General features: G+C 35.3%; 1 protein-coding gene across 1 annotated transcript in view; it reads right to left on the bottom strand.

Annotated features, from left to right (window-relative positions):
• CYBB (cytochrome b-245 beta chain) overlaps nt 1–13,775 on the bottom strand; it is a 42,236-nt gene extending 28,461 nt beyond the window's left edge. Inside the window, exons 1-5 of the mRNA XM_074214196.1 lie at nt 13,647–13,775; nt 11,078–11,170; nt 9,256–9,366; nt 1,571–1,655; nt 690–844 (exon numbers count right to left, since the gene is read on the bottom strand). Coding sequence (XP_074070297.1) covers nt 690–844; nt 1,571–1,655; nt 9,256–9,366; nt 11,078–11,170; nt 13,647–13,691 — 489 coding nt within the window. The 5' untranslated portion in view covers nt 13,692–13,775. The remainder of the gene's footprint in view (nt 1–689; nt 845–1,570; nt 1,656–9,255; nt 9,367–11,077; nt 11,171–13,646) is intronic.
• Between the last annotated feature and the right edge of the window lie 8,043 nt (nt 13,776–21,818).

Raw genomic sequence — 21,818 nt, forward strand, 5'->3', positions numbered from 1 at the left:
CCTTCCTTCCTTCCTTCCTTCCTTCCTTCCTTCCTTCCTTCCTTCCTTTCTTCCTTTCTTCCTTTCTTCCTTTCTGACTAGGTTAAAGAGATCATTCTCTGTCTTTTTGCTTTCTTACATAGCCTCAATTACTGAATGTTGTCTCAGTCAAACTGAGAACTGTTAAAGACCTTAAGCATCCAGGGCCATCTAGAATGGAGGAAAGAAGAACTTTCTTTTAAACCCTCACTGCATCTATAAGAATTGTTTAATATATTAGTTTGGGGGTTTTGTTGAGGTTTTTTTTTTTGAATAATGATGGAAAACAAACAAAAGTAAGCCAATCTTTTTCTATTCCATGAAAATCAACAAGTAAAAAGGCTAGCTCTAAGATACTGGGGAGTAAGTTGTGGAGTAAATAGAGCTAACAATGTGTAGGTGGAAGCCACATAAGTCATTGCCTCCTCTGACTACAGAATGTCTCTCCCTACCACCACTAGCCATACATACTCTCCCTAGTAGTCATTCAACCTACAAAGGTTTCTAGTTCTTCTGAGTCTTTACCATATTCCAATCTTGTCCCTGAGGTAATAAAAAATGAGACTCTTTTTAAAAAAATTTTTGGCCTAAGTAGTATATAATCTGGAACCCCAAACTCAGTACCAACAAACTAGACTCCTGAACACTGGTCAGGGCAAAAGTATGCTTACCTCATATTTCTTTTCAACAAAATTAATGTAAGTTTCATTACGAGATGGGTTATCTTCAAATTCAGAGAGGGCAATTGAATAATTATCAGTGTTAATTTTGGTTTTCGCATTCACTAACCACTCCACATTAAAGAGATGGGCAATGGTATGAATTGCTGAAGAGATCAGAAGAAAAAAGAAAGATATATATATATAAATAAACAATAAAAAAACAATTAATGAAATTTTGCAATTTCTTGTTAAGCTAGAGACCCAAGACATAATCCTTAATTACATCATATGCCAAATGGCTGGCATGTTGGGAGTGGGAGGAGAACGATCTCCAGAGATCCTTCATAAAGAGCCATCATGGCATGAGGGATAGAGTGCTACTAAATTGTGAGTAAAAAGATGGTCTAGTCCTGACTCAGCTAAACTAATTATGTGACCTTTAGGAAGTCATTTAAATCCTAAAATCTGTAAAATGAAGGGGTGGGGGGTAGGGAGTTTAGTTAAATGACTTCAGATTTTCATTCATTTTCTAAATCTATGATTCTAAGATCCTATGAGCTCAACAAATCCTTTCAGCTCTATCATGCTTGGTTGCTGAACTCAATAAGCTACATCCCTTACTGACTCATCTTCCTCTGTGAGTCAAACAGGACTTTGTGAACCAGGGAGATATTCTCTCTTAATAGTGAGAATCTTTCAAAAGCTAAAGTAATGGCAGAAAGTAGAGTGAATATTTTGAGGAAAGGATCACTGTTGGGTAGTCCCCTTAGATATGGCATTACCTATGAAACTGTCCCTACGCAAGAGACTAACAAAATATTTTTTTAAATGTGGAAAATATTCTTCTATTTTCATAAAGTCTGAAGTTAAAAGCTTCTCAAAAATCTCACCAGTGTGAAGGGCAATCATCCATGCCACCAGTTTATGAAAGGTCAGGTTCCTGTCCAATTGTCTCCGTATACGTGTTGAACAGCACTAAAACCAAGAAATAAAAAAATTAACAGATGTTTCAAGTAGTGTCTTAAATGTCATCTAGGAACCTTGAAATCTTGTACAAATGTGATTTGAGTTAGGAAACCAATATATCTATCTATTCACTAACTGAGATTCAAAATATGACTGAATATTTTATACTATTATTTTTCAATATTTCATATAATTAAATTGACATTTGGCTTTAAATTTGTTTTCTATGAGAAATTTAACTGCTGAGGTGCCCAGATACTTCATCATTATCTGTGACTAGGAACACCCACTTGGAGGATTACTTTTAATCTATTATTAAATTTTCTGTTAGTATTTAAAGACCTTTATATTCACTGTTCAGTCATCATGACCTTGAAAATTGTATGAACACCAAATGATTAATGTAGCTGGTACTTTGACATTGCCTTTTTCTTCTATATGCAAACTCTATAGCCTGGAAAGCTTTCCAAGAAGAGAGACATGTGGATGAGAATTTGTGAAACCCAATACAAGAAACAAGATTGTTCAACTTTCTTGAGGACCAAGAAAGAATGGGAACCTGCCCAAGTGTGGTCTAGGCTAGGAAGCTACACCATAGGATGAGTGCTATCTTTGTATTGGGCCTATCCTCTTTCTATTTCTAATGGCCTTTTTTGGACATCATGATGCAGACTTCTATGAGAAAGAAGTGAGCAATAAGCAAGTGACCGAAGAACATGGAATAGGAAGAATGGTTGGGGAAGATGCGGAAGGGAGGAAACAAGCATTAATTAAATGCCTGCTAGATGGCATTCATTGGGCTAAACACTTTGCAAAACATTATACCATTCGATCCTCACAGAAACCCTGAAAAGTATGTGCTATCTTCATTTTATAGTTGAGAAATCTGAGGCAGATAGAGGTTAACTTGTTCAGAGTCATAAAAACTACTAAGTGTCTGAATCTGGATTTGAACTCAGATTTTATTGACTCTAGGCCCAGAATGCTATGCGGTGCAACCAGCTGCTTCTAGATGCGACTAGACAAATCTGTATAAAAAACAAAACAAACACAACAAACAACAAAAAAAGTAGAGGTTTTAGTGTGCAGTAAGCTTACTATGAGTCAACAGTCATATATCAAGGTAGGCAAAAAAAAAAAAGCTATGGAAAGTTTAGACTACATTGTGAGTATTAAAGTGGACAATTTGCATTGTGAGTAGTAAAGTGGCCAGTTCTAGACACCACCTTTGAGCAAGGAACTTGATGAACTGGAGTATATCTAGTGCAGTCCTACCAGGGTGTTGAAGGGACTGGAAACTACGAACTATGGCAACAAGAATAATTATTCCTAAGAAGAGGTGATTTGGCAGGGATTGATAAATATATTCAGGTATTCTAAGACTTGTCATGTAAAAGGGAGATTCAGGTTTGGCCCCAAAGGGCAAAATTAGAAAAGAAGCAGTTTCAGGACTGATGTAAGGAAACACTTGTTTTTGTTTAGAGCAATTAAAACAAAGAATGCCTGCCTCAGAAGGAGGCTTGACAACTTGTTCTTGACTCAATGATTTGGTTCAATTCAACAACATGACACCAGAGACCTAGTAGGAACTGAGCTTCTTTCTGAGCTTTCTTTCTACCACTCTCTCAGTGCCCACTTTGTCCCTTCTCACATAGGATATCTCCACCTGATTGTCTCATCAAAATCTCAAATTCTATATGTCCCCAGTAGAATCATAATCTTCTCAAAATGATACCTCTTCAAAACATATCCATTTCTGTTGATGATGCCTTTGTCTTCTCAGTCATTTATATTCAAAACTTTAGAATTATTTTAGACTTTACTGCTTCTGTACTGCCTTAGTTGCCAAGTTCTTTTGATCCTCAATTTTCCCCCAAAACTAATATTTGTCCCCTTCTCTTCATCTATTCTACCTTTATTCAAGCTATCCTTCTAGTATCTATTTTAGTAGTCCCAAACTGGAAACTAAGAAGTGTCTACTTATTGGGAAATGATCAACCAAATTATAGTAAATATTGCAATGATATTGAAAAAGAAAAAAATTGATAGTTTCAGAAGAAACTGGGAAGACTTTTATAACCTGATGTAATAAATAGAGGATAGGAGAACAAGCTACACAATGACAACATAATGGAGAAAAACAATTTTGAAATACTTCAGAACTCATGATAACCATGAGTCCAGAGGACTGAAGATAACTCATGCCGCTCCTGCCACTGAGGCAATGAACTAATTCATAAAACCTTTCATTGCCCCTTAGACAGCTTTCTAAGCTTTAAGTTAAAGAGAAGTTGCCAATATGTTTTGGTAGAAGACATTTCCTCACCATGAGTTTCCATATGGATGAAATAATAAGTTTAGTAAAAATGTGAGTAAATATTTTCCCTAACATAATCTCTCTCTCTCTCTCTCTCTCTCTCTATATATATATATATATATATATATATGTATATATATATATATATACATATATATAGTACATATATGTGTCAAATGAAAATATATTTGCAATATAAATATAATATAAAATGATATCTCAATATTTAATCATATGCATACATATACAAATATATGTGTATGCATATGGATATGTGTATATGAATGTATGTGTGTATATCTATATCTATCTAGCTCCCTATCTATCTACTTACTTATCTGTCTACTTCTCTATCAGTCGATCAATCCATCTATTGATTATCAATCGATCTATTATTCCATTGCCAACAGCTACCACATTCTTTCCTTTGCTATTTTTAGTTAACTGAAGAGTTTTTTAAAATGTTGATATCTCCTTGCTGAATTTAAATAAAAATTATTATGTTACATCATGTACTTCTATTGTCTTATCCACACTATTGCCATCACCACTGGAAAATAGCTTTGTCCTTGTCATTTTGTTTTACTGGTTTTATTTGGAAGGAATTATAATTTGGCACTTAATTATATACCATGTGTCTTGCAAGATCAAAGTAATGAGATTGTTCATTGAAAGGAATCGATTTAAGATTATAATGCAAAAGCTGATATATCTACACAGGGAAAAGAATGGGAACAAAGTGACTTTTCTCTTTATTTAATCACCTTTATATGTATTTTAAGGAATATCAATAATTTAATGTTCAAAGATTTTAAATTAAAAAATTAAAATATTCAATTAAATTGTTTATATTACTATTCAATAGCTATGGAGTATTTTCAATATAAAATTAAGAAGATGCACAGTATAGCACTTCATAAGGAAAAAATCCATTATATACAAAATAAAAATATTTCACTGGCCTGAATTTGGATGCTGTACTCTTATATTTACATAAATACAACACTTAAGTAAACCCAAAGTAGGACAAAATTTCTAAATGTGATACATCTTCCAAGGTTTGTTAAATGTCTATTGCATATAATACAGAATAAATAAAATTGGAATTATTCATCTTGCACCCTAATACCTGACAGCTCAAAAATCAGTGATGAAAAACTCAGCTCAAATAAGCAATTCATAATACAAAGCAAATTTATACTGATATATATAAATATAGATAGATATAGATATAGATAGATATATACTCTCTATGAACTTCAGTTTTTCATTATGTCACATATGTTGTTGAAAACCATCAGAAAAATGATTTCAGGGACTGGTTTAAAATATTAAATGATATGTTAGGGCATTCAAGAGGCATAGTTGGAAAATTCTAATTGAAATCTACTCTGGTAAACTCTTGAAAAAGGAGATGGTCTGGCTTTACTGAGGGGTAAAGAAGTAAAACAGAAACCCTGGAAGGTCCTTCAATGTGGGAAAGTCTTTGAGGATGGACCTGTATGGAAGAGGGTGCATCTAAAACCAGTCATACTAAGCAGAGATTGTCAGTCAATAAAAGGTAGGCTACTAGATTATTTCCTTCTCCCAAGAAACTCATGAAACTTCCTAAGTAGTAAATAGTGAATAATATGGAAGGGGCTGGAAGCCTCCAATTATGTAATGGCAATACATAACAACAATAATAGCCATCATTTATAAAGCAACTTTTACATGTCAGGCACTATTCTATTTGCTTTACAAATATTTTCTCATCTGGTTCTATATGGATTCAAGAAGTTGAAAAATAAAATGATAAATAGATGATACATTTGATTTATAAAAAAAAGAAAAACTAACCAATAATCTCTCATAAGTTAGAGCAACTGGCCTGGCACACATGTTTGGAGTTTAGTTACATTGGAGACCATAAAATCCAAAAACTATATCCAAAGAGATCCAAAGAAAGGCTACTGGGCATCCTGGGTATGAGGAGCACAATCCCCTGGGAACAAAACTTATTCCTCTTCAACTCCATCAAGCAAGGAAAAGTACTTTTTGTGAACCAATTATCAATAAGCATTTATTAATTTCCTACTATGTACTAGGCTCTGTGATAAATTCTAGGTACACAAAGATAGACAAAACACCCAAACAAACAAAGTGTCTTTATTCTCAAGGAGTTCACAGTTTAAAGGGGGAAAATATATACTGGCTTCACTGCCCACTTAATTTTGTCTTCAAATTGCTTATAGCATGGTTCCATATTAGGACCATTTCTGTATGATGTACTAGGGAGGTCACTAGATAAAAAGTGAGAAATCTTGAGTTTAAGTCTGCTTCTCCTGATACTCAAAGCAACTGGTCTCAACTTCCCCCTCTTGCATACTCCCTGAAGCAAAAAGCCCCAAGCACAAACCCTCCTTATTGTGTGGTGAGGCTGCCTTTGAACTCCATATTATAGAATTTTTAGAACTAAGAAGGACCTTAGAGTGATAAATCCAGTAGTCCTGTATTCTTCATTTAGGGCAATTTTTTGTTACTCTATTTTACAAAGGTGTAAACTGAGACTCAGACAGATTATATTATTTTGCCAAAGCAAACATCTTGCTATCAGCAAAGCCAGGTCTAGAACAGAGTACTGACTCTTAGGCTAATGTTCAATCAGTCAGAAATGAGACAGCCTCTCTGACATACCAACTGTATCAGAGATTTTCAATGCTTTGGACAACTCTCTAGTCTAGGACTATTAAATGCTAAAAATGATGCCACTCTCTATTGACCTTAATTTCCTTACCTAGAAATTCCCTAGACCAATGAAATCACAGGTTCAGACCCCTCTTGCTGTTTCGATCTCCATCTCTTTTTCTTTTCCTCTCCCTCTCACTCTCCTCCTCCTCTCCCTCCCTCCCTAACTCTTGGCTACAATGAGCATATCTGTCATCACAAACATATTGCTAACTAGAGTTTACTTGACTGCAATGCACTGGGGTTGCAAATTAGCTCCATGGGGTAATAGAGATTTCTTCACAAACTACTCTGATGAAAACACAATCTGTTTCTCATTATTCACTTCCTCAAATATAGATTATCAGGAGAAATATCTTCAAACCATCAAGTTATCCTTCAAGGACATTTGGTCTGCTGTCCAAATGTCTGCCCACTATCTCACACCCGAGCTCAGACAATGAACACTTCTTTGTTTCAGAAGAGGTAAAGGGGGGGGGTTGTTGCTAGCCCCTCATTAACAGACCTAACCAATTAGGTTTCATCCTGTGCTTCAGCTTTGTAACCAATCATGTTGACACTCATTTCATGATGTCATCTACCCTATTCGTTTTTTGGTCTGCATTCTCCAAAACCTACAAAAGGAATTCTTTCCATCTGCTTGGGGTCTTTGACATAAATGGAGGTAAGCCATTGATCTATTCATTAGCAAACAGCCAAAGTAATTCAAGTTCTTTGCTATTAAAAAAAATTCTATAGAGCCCTCACTTATTAGTTTTCTCACGAGTTCCACTTTTTTTTTTAGGTTTTTGCAAGGCAATGGGGTTAAGTGGCTTGCCCAAGGCCACACAGCTAGGTAATTATTAATTGTGGAGGCTGGATTTGAACTAAGTTACTCATGACTTCAGGGCCAGTTCTCTATCCACTGTGCCACCTAGCCGCCCCATGAGTTCAACTTTCATCCAATCCATGATGACTTTATGACTTTTCTTCAGGCTTAGATGACACATCATAGATACTTATTACAGACATTATTAGTAAAGTATAAACTGCACCCAGTTGTATAATAAGAATGTATTAAGTTCCTCCTATGTTTGAAGTACTGAGCCTAGAATGGATGATTTTCAGTTTAAAAAGCTACACTTGCTAATCACAGCCAAGAAATTGATCACAACATGATCCAGAAATACTTCATAATTTTTCTTAGAGCATCTAAATTATTTCTCAACATTCTTTTTTGTGTGTGGGGAGGTTAGGGAGGGGAGTCTGGTGGATGGTGAAGGAAATGAGTAAGATGGTTATTTTCTTTTCTATTTATAGTTTTATAAAAACTGCTTAGCAAACAACCCAAATTAAAATAAGAATCTCTGATAGGATTTATAGCTTATAATATGGACACTGAACTGTACCTTTAAAAAAAATGAATGTTAAGACTAGGAATCTTATCGGTCTTACCAAAAATGGTGAAATCTTTCTAACTTCAGGGGAAAAAAATAAATACACACATATATGTGCATATGAGTATTCCCTTTTCTCTACTCACTCTGCCAGCATTGTGATACATCCCTCCTCCCCTCATGTCTAGACTGGACGATTGTAATAGCTGGTGGGTCTCCCAGCTTCAAATCAACCCCATTCTAATCTATTCTCTACTTAGCTGCCAACATGATTTCCCTAAAGTTCAGGACTTATCAGATTTCTATCCCTCCCCACTTCTGTCCCTACCCATTACCTCCAAGATCAAATATAAAATTTGATTCTGGTCTTTAAAAATGTGTTTTTACTTAGAGTCCTTCACAATCTGGCCCCTTCCTACCTTTTCACTTTTCTTACCCCTCATTTCTCTCCATATGCTATGTGATTCAGCAATAGTAAATGTTCTTAATGTTCCTTATAGACTATTACACTCCAGGTCCAGAGACTATGTCTTTCCATGGACAGTTCCCCCTTGCTTTGCTTCCATTGTCTTACTTCATGATTGAACTCAAGGGGCAGCTAGGTGACTGGAGTCAGGAGGACCTGAGTTTAAATCCACCCTCATACTTGCAAAAACTTAAAAAGAAAAAAAAAAAGACAACTCAAATCTTGACTTTTTTTGAGAAGACTTTCTTTGATCCTCAGTCTGCTAACCTCTTCACTCTGAAAGTAACTTCTGTTTATACTATACTCTCACTCTCTCTCCTTCAGTCTCTCTCTCTCTCTCCACATGTATTTATATATATATATATATATATATATACACTCATATAAACATACATATAATGCATGCATGTTTGCACATGTTTGTGTATATGCATATATTAATATGTCTATGTATGTGTTTGAATATTTATATCTATCTATCTACTATCTATATATGTAGCTAGCTAGTATAATTTTTCACCATTGGAATGTCAGCCCCCTGAGGGCAGGAACCATTTTTTTGCTCATCCACTGATTAATCAGGACATTTGTATGGCTTTCCTCCTAGGAAAGAACAATGGCACATTAAAATATGAAAATTTTAAAGTGTGAAGAATTCAGTGAATTCTTTCACAACACAGGAGCAGCTCAGATACAACAAAAAGCATCTTTTCTTTTTCTTACCGCACTGGAGCCTCTGAGGAAGGAGAGCAGGTTTCGACAGACAGGCAGCAGGATCAGTAGACAGTTGAAATTCAGACAAGCAGCAGGGGCTCTTGCTAAGGCCAGGGCAGGCTAGAATGCAATGTAATTGGAGTGGAGTGAATTCCGGAAGTGGATTTTTTTTTAAAGCATGAATTTAGAGCTTTGAGAATGAATCCAAAGGTCTTAGGATGGCAACTCAGTTCAGGATTGGTCTTTTGAGTAAGAAGCAGTGACTTTTTAAAGGCCTTAGGCTTTTTAGTCTAATAGACTAAACTCGGATTAATCAGTTAGCAACCATTCTTTGGAGTTTTCTGAAGTCTTCTAGGTTTGGTCCTCTGATTGTAGCCATGTAAAGAACCACAGGACCTGGGATTGTAGCCACAGGAAGACAAGTAGAAGCAGGATCAGAAAGAAGGTCTTCCTTAGGACAATAGTCTTCCCTGAACTTCCATTTTGTTCAATAGGAAATTCTATTGGGAGATCATAAATGCTTTCTTCAAGCCAATGGGAATACTTTTTTTTTATTTCTAATGAATTAAAAACCCAGAAGTTAAAATATAATTCTGAGTTGTGTTTCCCCATTTTCCCAGTTCCTAAGTTCTCTCTAACCCTGTTCATGTGGGTGTAGTCTTTTAGATAGTTCCCCAAAGTCTTCATGAGGAGAGAGAGAAAAACATTATTTTGAAAAAGAATTGATGCCTGTGAGCAAGCCTACCAAACACAAAAATTATGAGTAATTACTTAGAAGATAGGATTTGAAGAACTTCCAAAAAATCTATCTCCACCAAAATACTTCCTTCTATTGGTTTTCCATGACAAACATCTTCTCTCCTACCTGACCTAAGATTTGAATTTAACAACAAACATAAGCCCATGTCTATCGAGCTCTATTAAATTACCCTTGTGTTTACTGGGAAGGGGTTGGAGGCCTTGATTTACTCTTCTGACATTGCTAATTTGTCAGATTAATCAATTGTTATGTTGTTAAGGTAGAGAGCCATGGAACATCATCCTAGGTGGGGAAGGAAGAAGAGAGGGGGACAAGTGGATTTTTGTGTACCTGAACTGGAAAAGGCACACTTTGGAAAGTAAGAAAATTTTGGGGGAGTAGGTGGTGAAAGGAGGGGAAAGGGAAGGTTTGAAAGGAAAGGTAACAACAAGAAGGGGAATACTCAAATCAAACTTATCAGTGTATCTTTTGCTTAGGTCCAGTAATGTCCAAGACTTAAAGGCATCTATTACTATGACAATAGTATATAATAACATATATATATATATATATATATATATATATATATATATATATATATATAAAATAACTTGTTTTCATATCATCATCAAATTCATCATTATTCAAAGACCATACTTGATAATGACTATTTGCTAAGTCATATAAAGGTTACTTTCAGGACACAGGAAAGTCTTCCTAAGAAGAAACACATCCGTTAAGGCTTATTTTTTAAGCCATATTCTATGTAATCATTATGTCTCATGTCTATTATTAAAGCAGGTACTCTTGACCTGGGATCCTTAACAAGTTTTTTGATAATTAAATTTAAATATCATTGTTTCCTTTTTATTCTTTTGGACTGTTAAGCATTTAATAGCTTTATGTTGAAGAGGAGTCAATAAGCTTCTTGAAATTGCTAAAAAGGTACATGATACAAAAAATCCTAAGAATCCCTATGTTAAAAAATTTTATTTCCCAGGGTGGAAGAAGATGGTTAAGGAAAAATTAAAAGGAAAATTGAACAATAGCTATATAATGAAAATTTTGAAAACATACAGGTTTTACACTTACCCCAAGAAGCTTGCGTGTATAAAAATACTTGCGACCTTCATAAACTTGGTAGTACCACACGAAGAGGAAGGCATTTAACCCCAGCCATACCAACTGCACAGAAAAGAGAATCTTGTAAAACTAGTGTAAAACTAGTGTCCATGTGTATTACAATAAGTCAATACCCTTATGAATGTTCTTTCCACCTATGACTATTGCCTGTCAACTTCAGATCAGGATCCCCAGGGACCCCAGGGACCTGGATAGGGAAGCTCAAATAGCACAAGCTCTCTCCTAGAACTGGGCCACTAAGATGACAGAGACATGGTGCAATCCTAAGCAAACCCTTGTTCTCTTTCAGTCTTAGGCTTCTTAACTGATGGTGCAGTGGACAGAGGACTTGAGAGGAAACCCGACTCAGGTTCAAATCCCATCTCAATCATTTGCTGTATGACTGTGGAAAAGTTAATTTCTATTTTCCTCTGTTTGCTCATCTGTAAAATGAGCTAGAGAAAGAAATGGCAAATCACTTTTATATATCTTTTACCAAGAAAAGCTAAAATGGGGTCATAAAGAGTCAGATATGACTGAAAAATTACTGAACAACAATAATAAAAATACTACATGAAGGTAGGTCATCTCTTTTCTCCTTGTTCTTTTTCCTTGTTTTCTTTTTTCCTTATTCTTCTCTTCCTTCTCCTTAACTATCAAAGGCACTCATCACCAATTATTACCTTATTACCTACTGTCATTTTAATTGTATTCTTCCAATTTCTCTTATTACTCTTCTTTTTTTTCTAACTTACTTCCTTTTCCTTCTTTCTTCCAGGCTCTGACCTTAGATAAGTGTTCAGATGAAAACTTTTAAGATTGAGTAATTAAAAAAAAGATGCCATTGGATGGATGCTCTCTTATGTAGGGGCAGATCTTATGCTAGAGGGAGTGGAGTCATGAAGTTCATGAAGAAAATAAGAAAGAAAAGAAGGAGGACACTGTTTCAACTCCTCTCCTAAGGTCCAATAGGCTTTTCCCACAGGCTGCATTTATTTTTTGAAGAGGAGATGTAGAAAGCCTGGACAATCCCCAGAGTTCTCAGTGGGAAAGGGAATGGTGACAAATTCTGGGATGAAAATATGAAAAATACTTCTGGGTCAGGATAAGGGTCAGCCCAGAACTGACCCAGCTTGTGGGGGAAGCAATTGCCAGTGGGGAATCTTTCTTCACTTTTCCTTAGCTGCTCACACTCAGCTGTGGTTGCCACAAACTTTCTCTGTTCTCTGCCTTTAAGCCAGCAAAACTTAAAAAAAAAAACCATAAAAGACATAAAAACCAAAAGACTATAAAAACTTAATAAAAGACATAAAAACCAAAAGACTATAAAAACTTAACTTTTTCCCATAAAATATATTTAAAGGTATTTCTCTTTTCCCCACATTGTCAATCATTTTTTAAAAAAATATTTGTCACTGTGCCTGTTTGTTCTCTTCTGTCAGTTATTTCAATCACTTGGATAGATAACACTTTAGGGAGGAGGTTTAGTGTGTTTCTACTGAACCTGGCCACTATGAAAATGACTCACATTTGAGGCCACTTGGTAGCCCTGAGGTCTCAGAAAGCCTGTTTTACCTGTTTTTTTTTTCCATTAGAGAATCTATTCAGTCTAATTGGCTTACAAAGCATCCAAAAGGAAGAACAAAAATGGTAGCCTCCACTTTTTTCTCTGGAGGTGCCTTTTTTCTTTCCTTTTTTTATGTAATTGGCATCATGAATTTCATTTAAAGGGCAGAGTTGATTATTTTCAGATTTTACATAGGGAAGGAAAGAATACTTCATATTTAAACACAAAACAGAAGCATAGTCGATCTTTGGTTTATAGCAACTTCCTTTGGCAGCCTGGCATGGTGGCTTGAGTATTGGACATGGACTCAGAAAGATGGGTTCAAATGCCACTTCACATACTTTGCCAGCCTATATAAATTCCAGTTATTATTTTTCATGTATTCAGAAAATAAGAGGAAACTTTTCAGCCTGGCTAATTGATTGGGCTTAAATTATCATAGATTACCTTTATTCACAACCTAGACAAAGTAAAGTAAAAAAGACAGGGGAGAGCAGCTAGGAAATTTGAATATTTTAGTAGTAATTCACCAAGAAACAAAATTTTCATTAGTGAGACTTTGAAAGATCATACAAACATTTAATTAGCCATTATTTTTTATATAAGCACATATATAAGAATATAAACATATTGTGAATTGCAATCAAGACACTATTTTAAAAAGCATGAGGACCTGGAACCTGAATTCATTAGCATGAAATATAGTTTCTTCCATCATGAAATATTCATTAATTCAACCACTCAGATGACTTAAAAGAATTTTTTTTTAAAATTAGGTTAAAAAATTATCCTTCTCCCCATGAAAAGATGTCAATGATGGAAATGGTATTTTGACAGACATTACTGATAAAGCAAATTAAATGAGTTCTAACAAACATGTTGAAGGTGGGGAGAAGGGGTAGGACTCTTTCCTGTTTTTCATTTCTAAAAAGACAGAAACAAGCAAGAATTAATTTTTCATTTTGTACTCACAATGACAAAAATGGAGAGCCCTTCATTCACTGCCCAGTTACCCATGACTGCTTGAGATGAATGCCTTGACTACACTCTTTCTTCTGTACCATGTACTCTTTCTTCTGCACCATATACCCTTTTTCCCATGAGGAAGTGAAAACAGTAACCCTTGTGAGAAATTTATTTCCTTTTCAACTATTAGAGGTTAAGTAACCATTGGCCAATAAAGAAGGATTATTTCCATTCTCACTTTAAATGTTTAAACCACAGAGACTATTTTTTTAAACGTTGAATTTTTTTTAAATTGTTGCAATCTTAAAAGACTATTGAAGAACCATTTTCAAGGATTGAGAAGAAATGTTTGAATTTTAAAACCTGACTACTATTCACCTTCAAGGGCATTTTGTGCAATTTTATTAACCTATCCTTAACTAGTATTCACAATATACACAAGGACACCCATCCTTCCTCTAGGTCCAACAAAAAAAAAAAAAAGAAAAAAACATACACACACATACATGAGAATAAAAAAGTAACTTATCTTAACTCTTGCAAGTGTTTGACAAATTTCTGGGTCTAAAGATTAGAATTTTTCCTTTTAGATTTAGAGTGGTAGAGCTAAGAGAGATAGGGGAAAGGTATATGACAAGTCTCAGAAGACTCTAGAAGCCAGACCTCTGTTACAGTGCCTTGAGTTAAGCTAACTTACACCAGACCAAGAATTACTTCTATACCATTCCCAGGAACAAGCCTTTGCCTTAAATGGGACTATGAGTCTTGCCCTGCTGGCTCTTGGGCAGCTCTCTGTTCCCAAAGGGGGACATAATCCCACAGTTAAGGAAAGTGGGGGATCCTAGTCCAGCTGCTCCCTTCCTTTTCAGATAGAAAGTATCGATGGAAAGTATGGGAAATCACCTAGCAATACAGAGTTCACTGGCTCAGTCAGTGAAATGACCTTCTTATATTATACTCAATGGTTAAGCCATTTCATAGAAAATGAAAGCAAAAATATTTGAATAAAATCTTCAGACCTTCAACTTTTTTTAAAACAACCTACTTTTTGTCATCATTCACTAGTTACAAGGATTTAGAACTGACTCAGGATAACATGGCCTTCTGGTTAGTTGACCCCAGTGTGCTTACTAAAATAGCACCCACTCCTCAAAATGAGCAGAGAAAACATCTGCAAGAAGATTGCTCAGAGCCTCTGACCTAGAAGCTTGACACTTCCCCCTCTGTTCTTGTTTTACTTCTCATGCTCTGTTCCCCTGGTACCTTCAGTTTCAATGTCAGCAAGGCTTCTCTCTCTCCAATGTTCAAAAAATCCCATTTTTACCCATTTGTAATGTCCAAAAATGTGTGTCTTATGTTCTACCCTGGGTCTTTCAACTCTTTAACAGGAAGAGGGTGGCATGCTTCATCATCAATCCTATGGAGCTGTGGTAAAAGTCAGAGTTGTTAAATCTTTCAAAGTTGTTTTCCTTTATAATGTAATTGTATAAATTATTCTCCTGATCCTGTTCATTTCATAAAGCCTTCCTAGGTTTTTATGAAACCATCCCTTTCATCATTTTATGACAATAATAATGTTCCATTACACTGATATATCATAATTTGTTCAGACATTCCCCAGTTGATGGGCACCCAGCTTCTTCTGTCTTAATCTGATATAGATGGCTTCAAAGTCTTGCCTTCCTCAGCTGTCCTTCAGACATATTCTGAGCAATCATAATCACTTTGGGGTCATTATAGACACCTATGATACCATCAACTATCATAATGTAAAGCTGATGTATTTGATGAGTATTTCAATTTGATGAGTATTATTCTTTAACCAAAGATTTGAGTACCATTGTTTCCCCCTCACACTGTATTTGCGAAACACCCTTAACCACTTTTTTTTCCTTTCTCTCACAGCGATGCACAGCTGGCAATAGGTGCTTATTATTTGCCTTCCTCAATTTCTTTGTTTCATGGTAGGTTAACTTTCCTCTTCTATTCTTCCCCCCCCCATCAACAATTTCAAGTAAGAGTGAAACCTCAAAGTGTTCTTTTGGTAAAACACTCACATTAGAATCTCACCTGCCAGGAAATACAAATGATCAGACTATTATGTACTGAGTTAAATCTGAAGTCTGTGACCTTGATCAGGGTCCATACTTTACATATTGAAGAAGATGTAGCAGCAGGGGCATCTCCACATCACTCCCTCTGTCCTCCAATGCACCCTTACCCTAGCTTGGAAATATTTTGTGGGTCTGCTTTCCATTGACTTTGATAATCATCTGAATATAATAAGCAAAGAACTCAATGGAATAGCATAGTAAGAGAAGTATAGCACAGTATTTTTATCAGAAAAACTAGTATGTATTGTCCTAAAAATGCACATACAATAAGTTAGAAGAATATACCTATATAGGGTGTCTACATGAAGAAATAAATATGAATGGAACATATATGGCCGGGGAACATACATGGTGGATAAATGAGTATGGATATGAGATATGGTTGTATATATGTGACTGTGATAATTGTAACCTTTATATTATTTGATGTTACATTTATAAGGATAGGATTCAACATAGAGTCACTTAGGCTAAATGATCCTAATCCCTATGTAGCATATTGGCAAAGAAAGACGAAGTTCCACATCTCATTCATTCCAGCATATTTAACCTTGTTTGTACTTAATGCTCGTAGCATTACACTCTGACTGTCTGCAGTACTCATTTCCTCTTTGCCCCTGACTTCTAATCCTCAGTCCTGCTGTTTTAGATAGTCAATTCAGACCCTCTCCCAGTTTCTGGTCTAAATAAAGGAATTCCCTTTTTTAGAGCCTTGCTAAAACAGATATTGAAAAGTAAAACTGAGAACTTCTCAGCCATATCTGACTCTGATTAGGAATCTCCCCCAATTACTTATTCACCAAGCCCTTTTTAGGGTATATTAACTTCCTCCCATTCCTGAACCCAAATTTGACTATCTTTCTCCCAAATATCTACTTTCCTCATACTGGGTGAGATTCTTGCTTGCATCCATGGGGATTAAAATGTCTGTATTGTCATAAAGTATATGCATGTTTTTTAAACTTTTTTGTTGTAACATAATAATAAAGGTCTTTTTTATATCAGTTTCCCAAGTAACAATTTCCTGTAAATTCTCAGACCTTTTGCAAAGAATTTATAGGATTTACAGAATTTACAGGAAATTTGTTCTTGGCCAAATAATTGACCAGCAGCATTCAGAGGGGGGAAACTCCATGTCCCTGATATTGCAAGGTTACAAACTACCATCTAGGGAAGTCATTGTGCTTCTCCTTCAAGGCTCACCTCTGCTTGTCTCATGGTTTTTGTTAGATTGCTATTTGGTCAATTGTATAGTCTTTCACAGCTATGTCTTTAATTTAGTCTGCTTCAGACACTTATCCAGATATTGATCAGTTGCACATTCAACACTTAAACCAGCATTTGTGATAAGTCCTGGGAATTCAAAAAAGAGAGAAAGATCATGATTTCTGTCCTCAAAAGGTCCACATACTAATGGAGAAAATAATGTGCAAAAAAGTGTGCATACAAGAAAGTGGAAGCTAATCCAGAGAAGACTGAAAGTCTCATGCTAAGGAGATAAGATGTCTCAGGAGATAAGACTTAGGGAACAAGGAATATTTCCACCAGATGCAGATCTGCTGAGCACTTAGTCTTGAGCTTTTTGCTTGGATAAAATCACTGGCTATGTCTTCAAGGGAAGAGTGGGTGTTACCATATTCTTTTAACTCCCAAGATTTAGTCTAACACTTTAAAAAAGCATAACCTCTTTCTTGGGAATAAACAAAAAGCCTTCTCTTGAATTTACCTGCTTTTTTTCCCCTTGGAGTCTGGGCTACTGAGGTTTTCACCTCCTTCACTGGAGATTTTCTTTTCTTTTTTCTTTTTTTTTAGGTTTTTTTTTTTTCCAAGGCAATGGGGTTAAGTGGCTTGCCCAAGACCACACAGCTAGGTAATTATTAAGTGTTTGAGGCCAGATTTGAACTCAGGTACTCCTGACTCCAGGGCCAGTGCTCTATCCACTGCACCACCTAGCTGCCCTATTCACTGGAGATTTTCAATCTTATCTATGGACTCTTCTGTTTTCTTATATGTGTAATTTTTTTTGCATGTTGTGGTTTCCAAAAGCATGTGACTTCCTTGAGGTACATGTTTTTTCTTTCTTTGTTCTTCCAATGCTTAGCACCTTCTGTGTCATTAATAAATGTTTTTGAATGACTAATTGACTCAGGAAGTCTGAAATGACAAAGCAATTTTATTATTACTGAGATTAATGATAATGATATTGAAAGGAATTGTATCAATTTTAAAAGGAGAGTTAGTTTTAATTCTCTTTCTTCCTCTCTCTTGAAATAGTTTTCTCTCCCTTGGGTTTCCCATGAGGTATGGGGAATAGATAGTTCACCCTCTCCCCAAACTCAACAGAAATAATGACTTCATCATTTTACAAATGTTCATGTGTGGATTAATACAAGACTGAGACTGAATCTCAGAATGTTTAACTACATTTTCTAGTTCACATTTTCTTCTTTGAGCATGTGTTATCAACAGAAACATTAAGATGACCTCATTTAGTATTAGAACTCATTTAGTATTAGACTTCATTGTGTTCAAAATATAATCCTGAGTCAGAACTGGGAAATGAAGGAAGTTATTGCATTAGAAAGGATGACCACCAGGGGATGGAGAGCAGAATTCTTAACTTGGATTGCCAAAATAAATGGACCTGGAGGGAGTTGTTTAGATAATGCAAAGCCAAGGTAAAATTCTGTTTTAAAAGTCCTATAAATTAATGTCTTGATGAAATATAAACCTTTCTGGCTAGAAATACAAGAGTTGAGTCTTTGCCAATGTGAATTTGCTTATAAGTTGTGTTTGGTATTTCTTTTGGATGGAGTGAATAAATTGCTATACCTGATTCACATTGTACATTCAGTAACTTCCTCCTTTCTTCATTTGCAAAGGTCTGAGACCTGAGCCATACATAAAGTTAGGACTCTGGAATAGTGGAGTAAAGAAGGAAAGAAAGTGAGAAAAGGTACCAGACCTCTATTTACATTGCCCTTCAGGGCTGCAATTGGTCCACCCACAAATATTGGTTCAGAATTAAAAGAGGATTCTTAGTGAGGAGAGAGTACAACACCACAGGCCTCCATACCAGAGAAAAGGGGACGCTATTAAATTTGATTAATGAATTCCAAATGGCTCCTGGGTTTAGGTTTACCAAGTTTTCAAACCCAAACTTTTCCCATTCTTCCATTTAACTAAATACCTAGAGAAAAGGCAAGCTAAACCCAGGGGCAAGAATAGCATTATTTCTACTATGTACTTAAATCACATTCCTGTCTGTTCCTATGTAGATACAACCGGAAATATCCTTCAAAGGAGTTCCTTTGTGTCTCTACAAAAGAATGAGCTATTAAAACTCCAAGAGTAGTAGGTGTCCCAGATCTGGACCAGTCAGACAATCATACTACAAATAGGTGAAATATAGGGAATAGGTTGAGTTGATTGAAGCAGATACATGTATAGTGATGTTTACTATGGTGGGCCTCATTTGCTGGTTCGCACTATCCTTGCAATGATATAAATGGATACATATTATTTTCCTAGGCCCTACAATAGGCAGAACTGCAAAGTAGGATTCTATTTGGGTAAACAGTTTCTTTTTAAACAAACCATGTCCTTCAACAAAATTGACGATGTATAATAATTAAAAATAACATAACTAGCATTTATTTAGCTCTTTAAGGTTTTTGGAAAGTGATGATCTGCATAACAGCCCTGGGAGGAGGCAGCTGCTATTGTTATTCCTGTTTTTTACAGATGAGGAAACTGAAGCAGAGGTTAAATGGCATGCCCAGATTCAGATAGCTAAGAACTCAAATTCAAATCTGTCTGTCTGTCTGTCTATCATCTATTTATCTTTCTATCTCTCCTATCTACACACATACATGTATACATATGTTTCTATTTGTCTGTGTTTTTATGTCTGTGTGAATGACAGGGGAATGTGTTATATATATATTCTCATAGGAAAAGAATATAATCACAACAGAGCAAATTGTTTTTTCTCTCAAATTCCCCAATAGCCTCAGAAGCTACCTAGAGGAATGTCTAATCAATTGCTCAATTGCTCTTAAGAGAAAAGTGCTTCCATGCTTCAGAATTTGGGGCTGAGGAAGTCAGTTCTATTTATCCTTTGATGTTGTGTAACTCAGTATATTCTTTCCTTTAGTTAACACAGAAAAGACAGACAGACAGACAGACAGAAAGAAAGAAAGAAAGAAAGAAAGAAAGAAAGAAAGAAAGAAAGAAAGAAAGAAAAGACAGACAGAAAGAAAGAAAAGACAGACAGAAAGAAACAGCTCTCCCTAATGTATTAAAGAAAATATTTAAGTGAAAAGAGATTGTAGAAAAAACCCTGGAGGATGCAGGTCTCTTGTGATTAAATATAACACTGAAGACAAATTGGAAAGTTTTTAAAAACAATCACAATATCAAAATCTAGAGATGGGCGATTATTTAAAATAAAGATAAGTAGAGAGCTATAATTTAATTTGTTTAAATTGGTCATCATGTAACAGCACCATTCAAAAGAGAACAACTGGATGAATTTCTCTAATGTGACCAAAAACTGAAGGTATTTTAATAAGGACTCTGGGAATTTTGTACACATATATGTATATAAATATAATTTTATTCTTGTATTTCATATATAGTATTTGATATATAAATGTAATCTTTATAATACAATATTTATTTTATTCTTTTATGTGCATGTAATGTATTATTTTTGTAGATAATTTAGTCTAGCTGAGTAATTATCAATGATAATCAATGAAAGAACCATATGAGTATGAGTATATGATCTATAGAGCTAGAAAAGCACTCCTTAGTTCCCAAAGGGTAACCTAGAATAAAGAAGAGAATAGTATTATCTGCCTCCTGGAAAAGGAATCTAACAATGTGAGAGAGAGTTGAAGAAAACCCCTGCAGCATGAAATATATGAGACATTTTTCAAAGAGACAACTTTTAATTTCATTTAACAATTCCATATTCTTTTTTGTTTCCATTTATCTATTTCTTTACTATCTAAATTTTCTTCTTTTTTGCTTATTTTAGGTTTATTTTTGTTTGCAATGAAAAGACAGATATTTAGTCCATTAATTGTCTCTTTTTAATTTTTGAATATAAGTTTTCAGAAATATAATTCTCCCTCTGAAGGCTCCATTGATTACATAACAGGAATTTGTCTTGTTATTATCATCTCTTTCACAGAGTCACTAATTATTTCTATGATTGGTTCATTGATCCACTCAGCTCCACTTAGGACTTCATTATTAAGTCCTAATACTAAATTTAGTATTCATTTTATATTTGTGTCTTTTGATTGTGTTGTCTGAAATGATTTATTTTTTTTAACATTATGGTCAATAAAGGATGTGTTTAATATTTCTTTTCTACTCTGCTATTAGCTTAAGTTTTAAGGGAGAGTTCATCCCATTCACATTCACAGTTATAATTACTAACTCCTTATTGCCCTCCATGCTATTTGCCCTCTGCTTGTACTTTTCCCCTTTTTCCCCTTTCTCTATATTCCCCAGTAGTTTGTTTCTGAATACCACCCCCTTCAGTGTGTTTGCCCTCCTATATCCTCCCCTTTCTTTCCCCTTTCCCTGTTTCCCTTTTCCCTTCCTTCTGCTAGTTCCCCTTTTTCTCCCCCCCTCCCTATCTCCATCCCCCCTCCCCTTTTCCCCTTTTCCCCTTTTAGTACTTGAAAGGTTGGATTTTTTAAAGTTAATTAAGTATGTGCATAAGTTAACTTTAAGCCAATTCAGATGAGAGGAAGATTCAGGTGTTTCTCATTTCCTCCTTTCTTCCCTTCTATTACCATAGGTCTTTTGTACTTCTTAATGTAATGAGATTTACCCCATTCGATCTGATCCCTCCTCCCATCTCCTTCCTTCCCTCCCCCTTTTTAAGGAGGAAATATTTTAAAATCATTCTATCTGAGTCATAGAAAATTCTGAATATCCATCACTTCTGGCTAAATATATTCTATCTAAGAGAGTTGCAATTCTTGAGAGTTATTAGAGTCTTTCTCCCAAGTAGGGTTATAGCCAGTTTAATCCCATTGGATAG

Source organism: Macrotis lagotis, chromosome 1 (genome assembly GCF_037893015.1).
Source record: "Macrotis lagotis isolate mMagLag1 chromosome 1, bilby.v1.9.chrom.fasta, whole genome shotgun sequence".
NCBI lineage: Eukaryota > Metazoa > Chordata > Mammalia > Peramelemorphia > Peramelidae > Macrotis > Macrotis lagotis.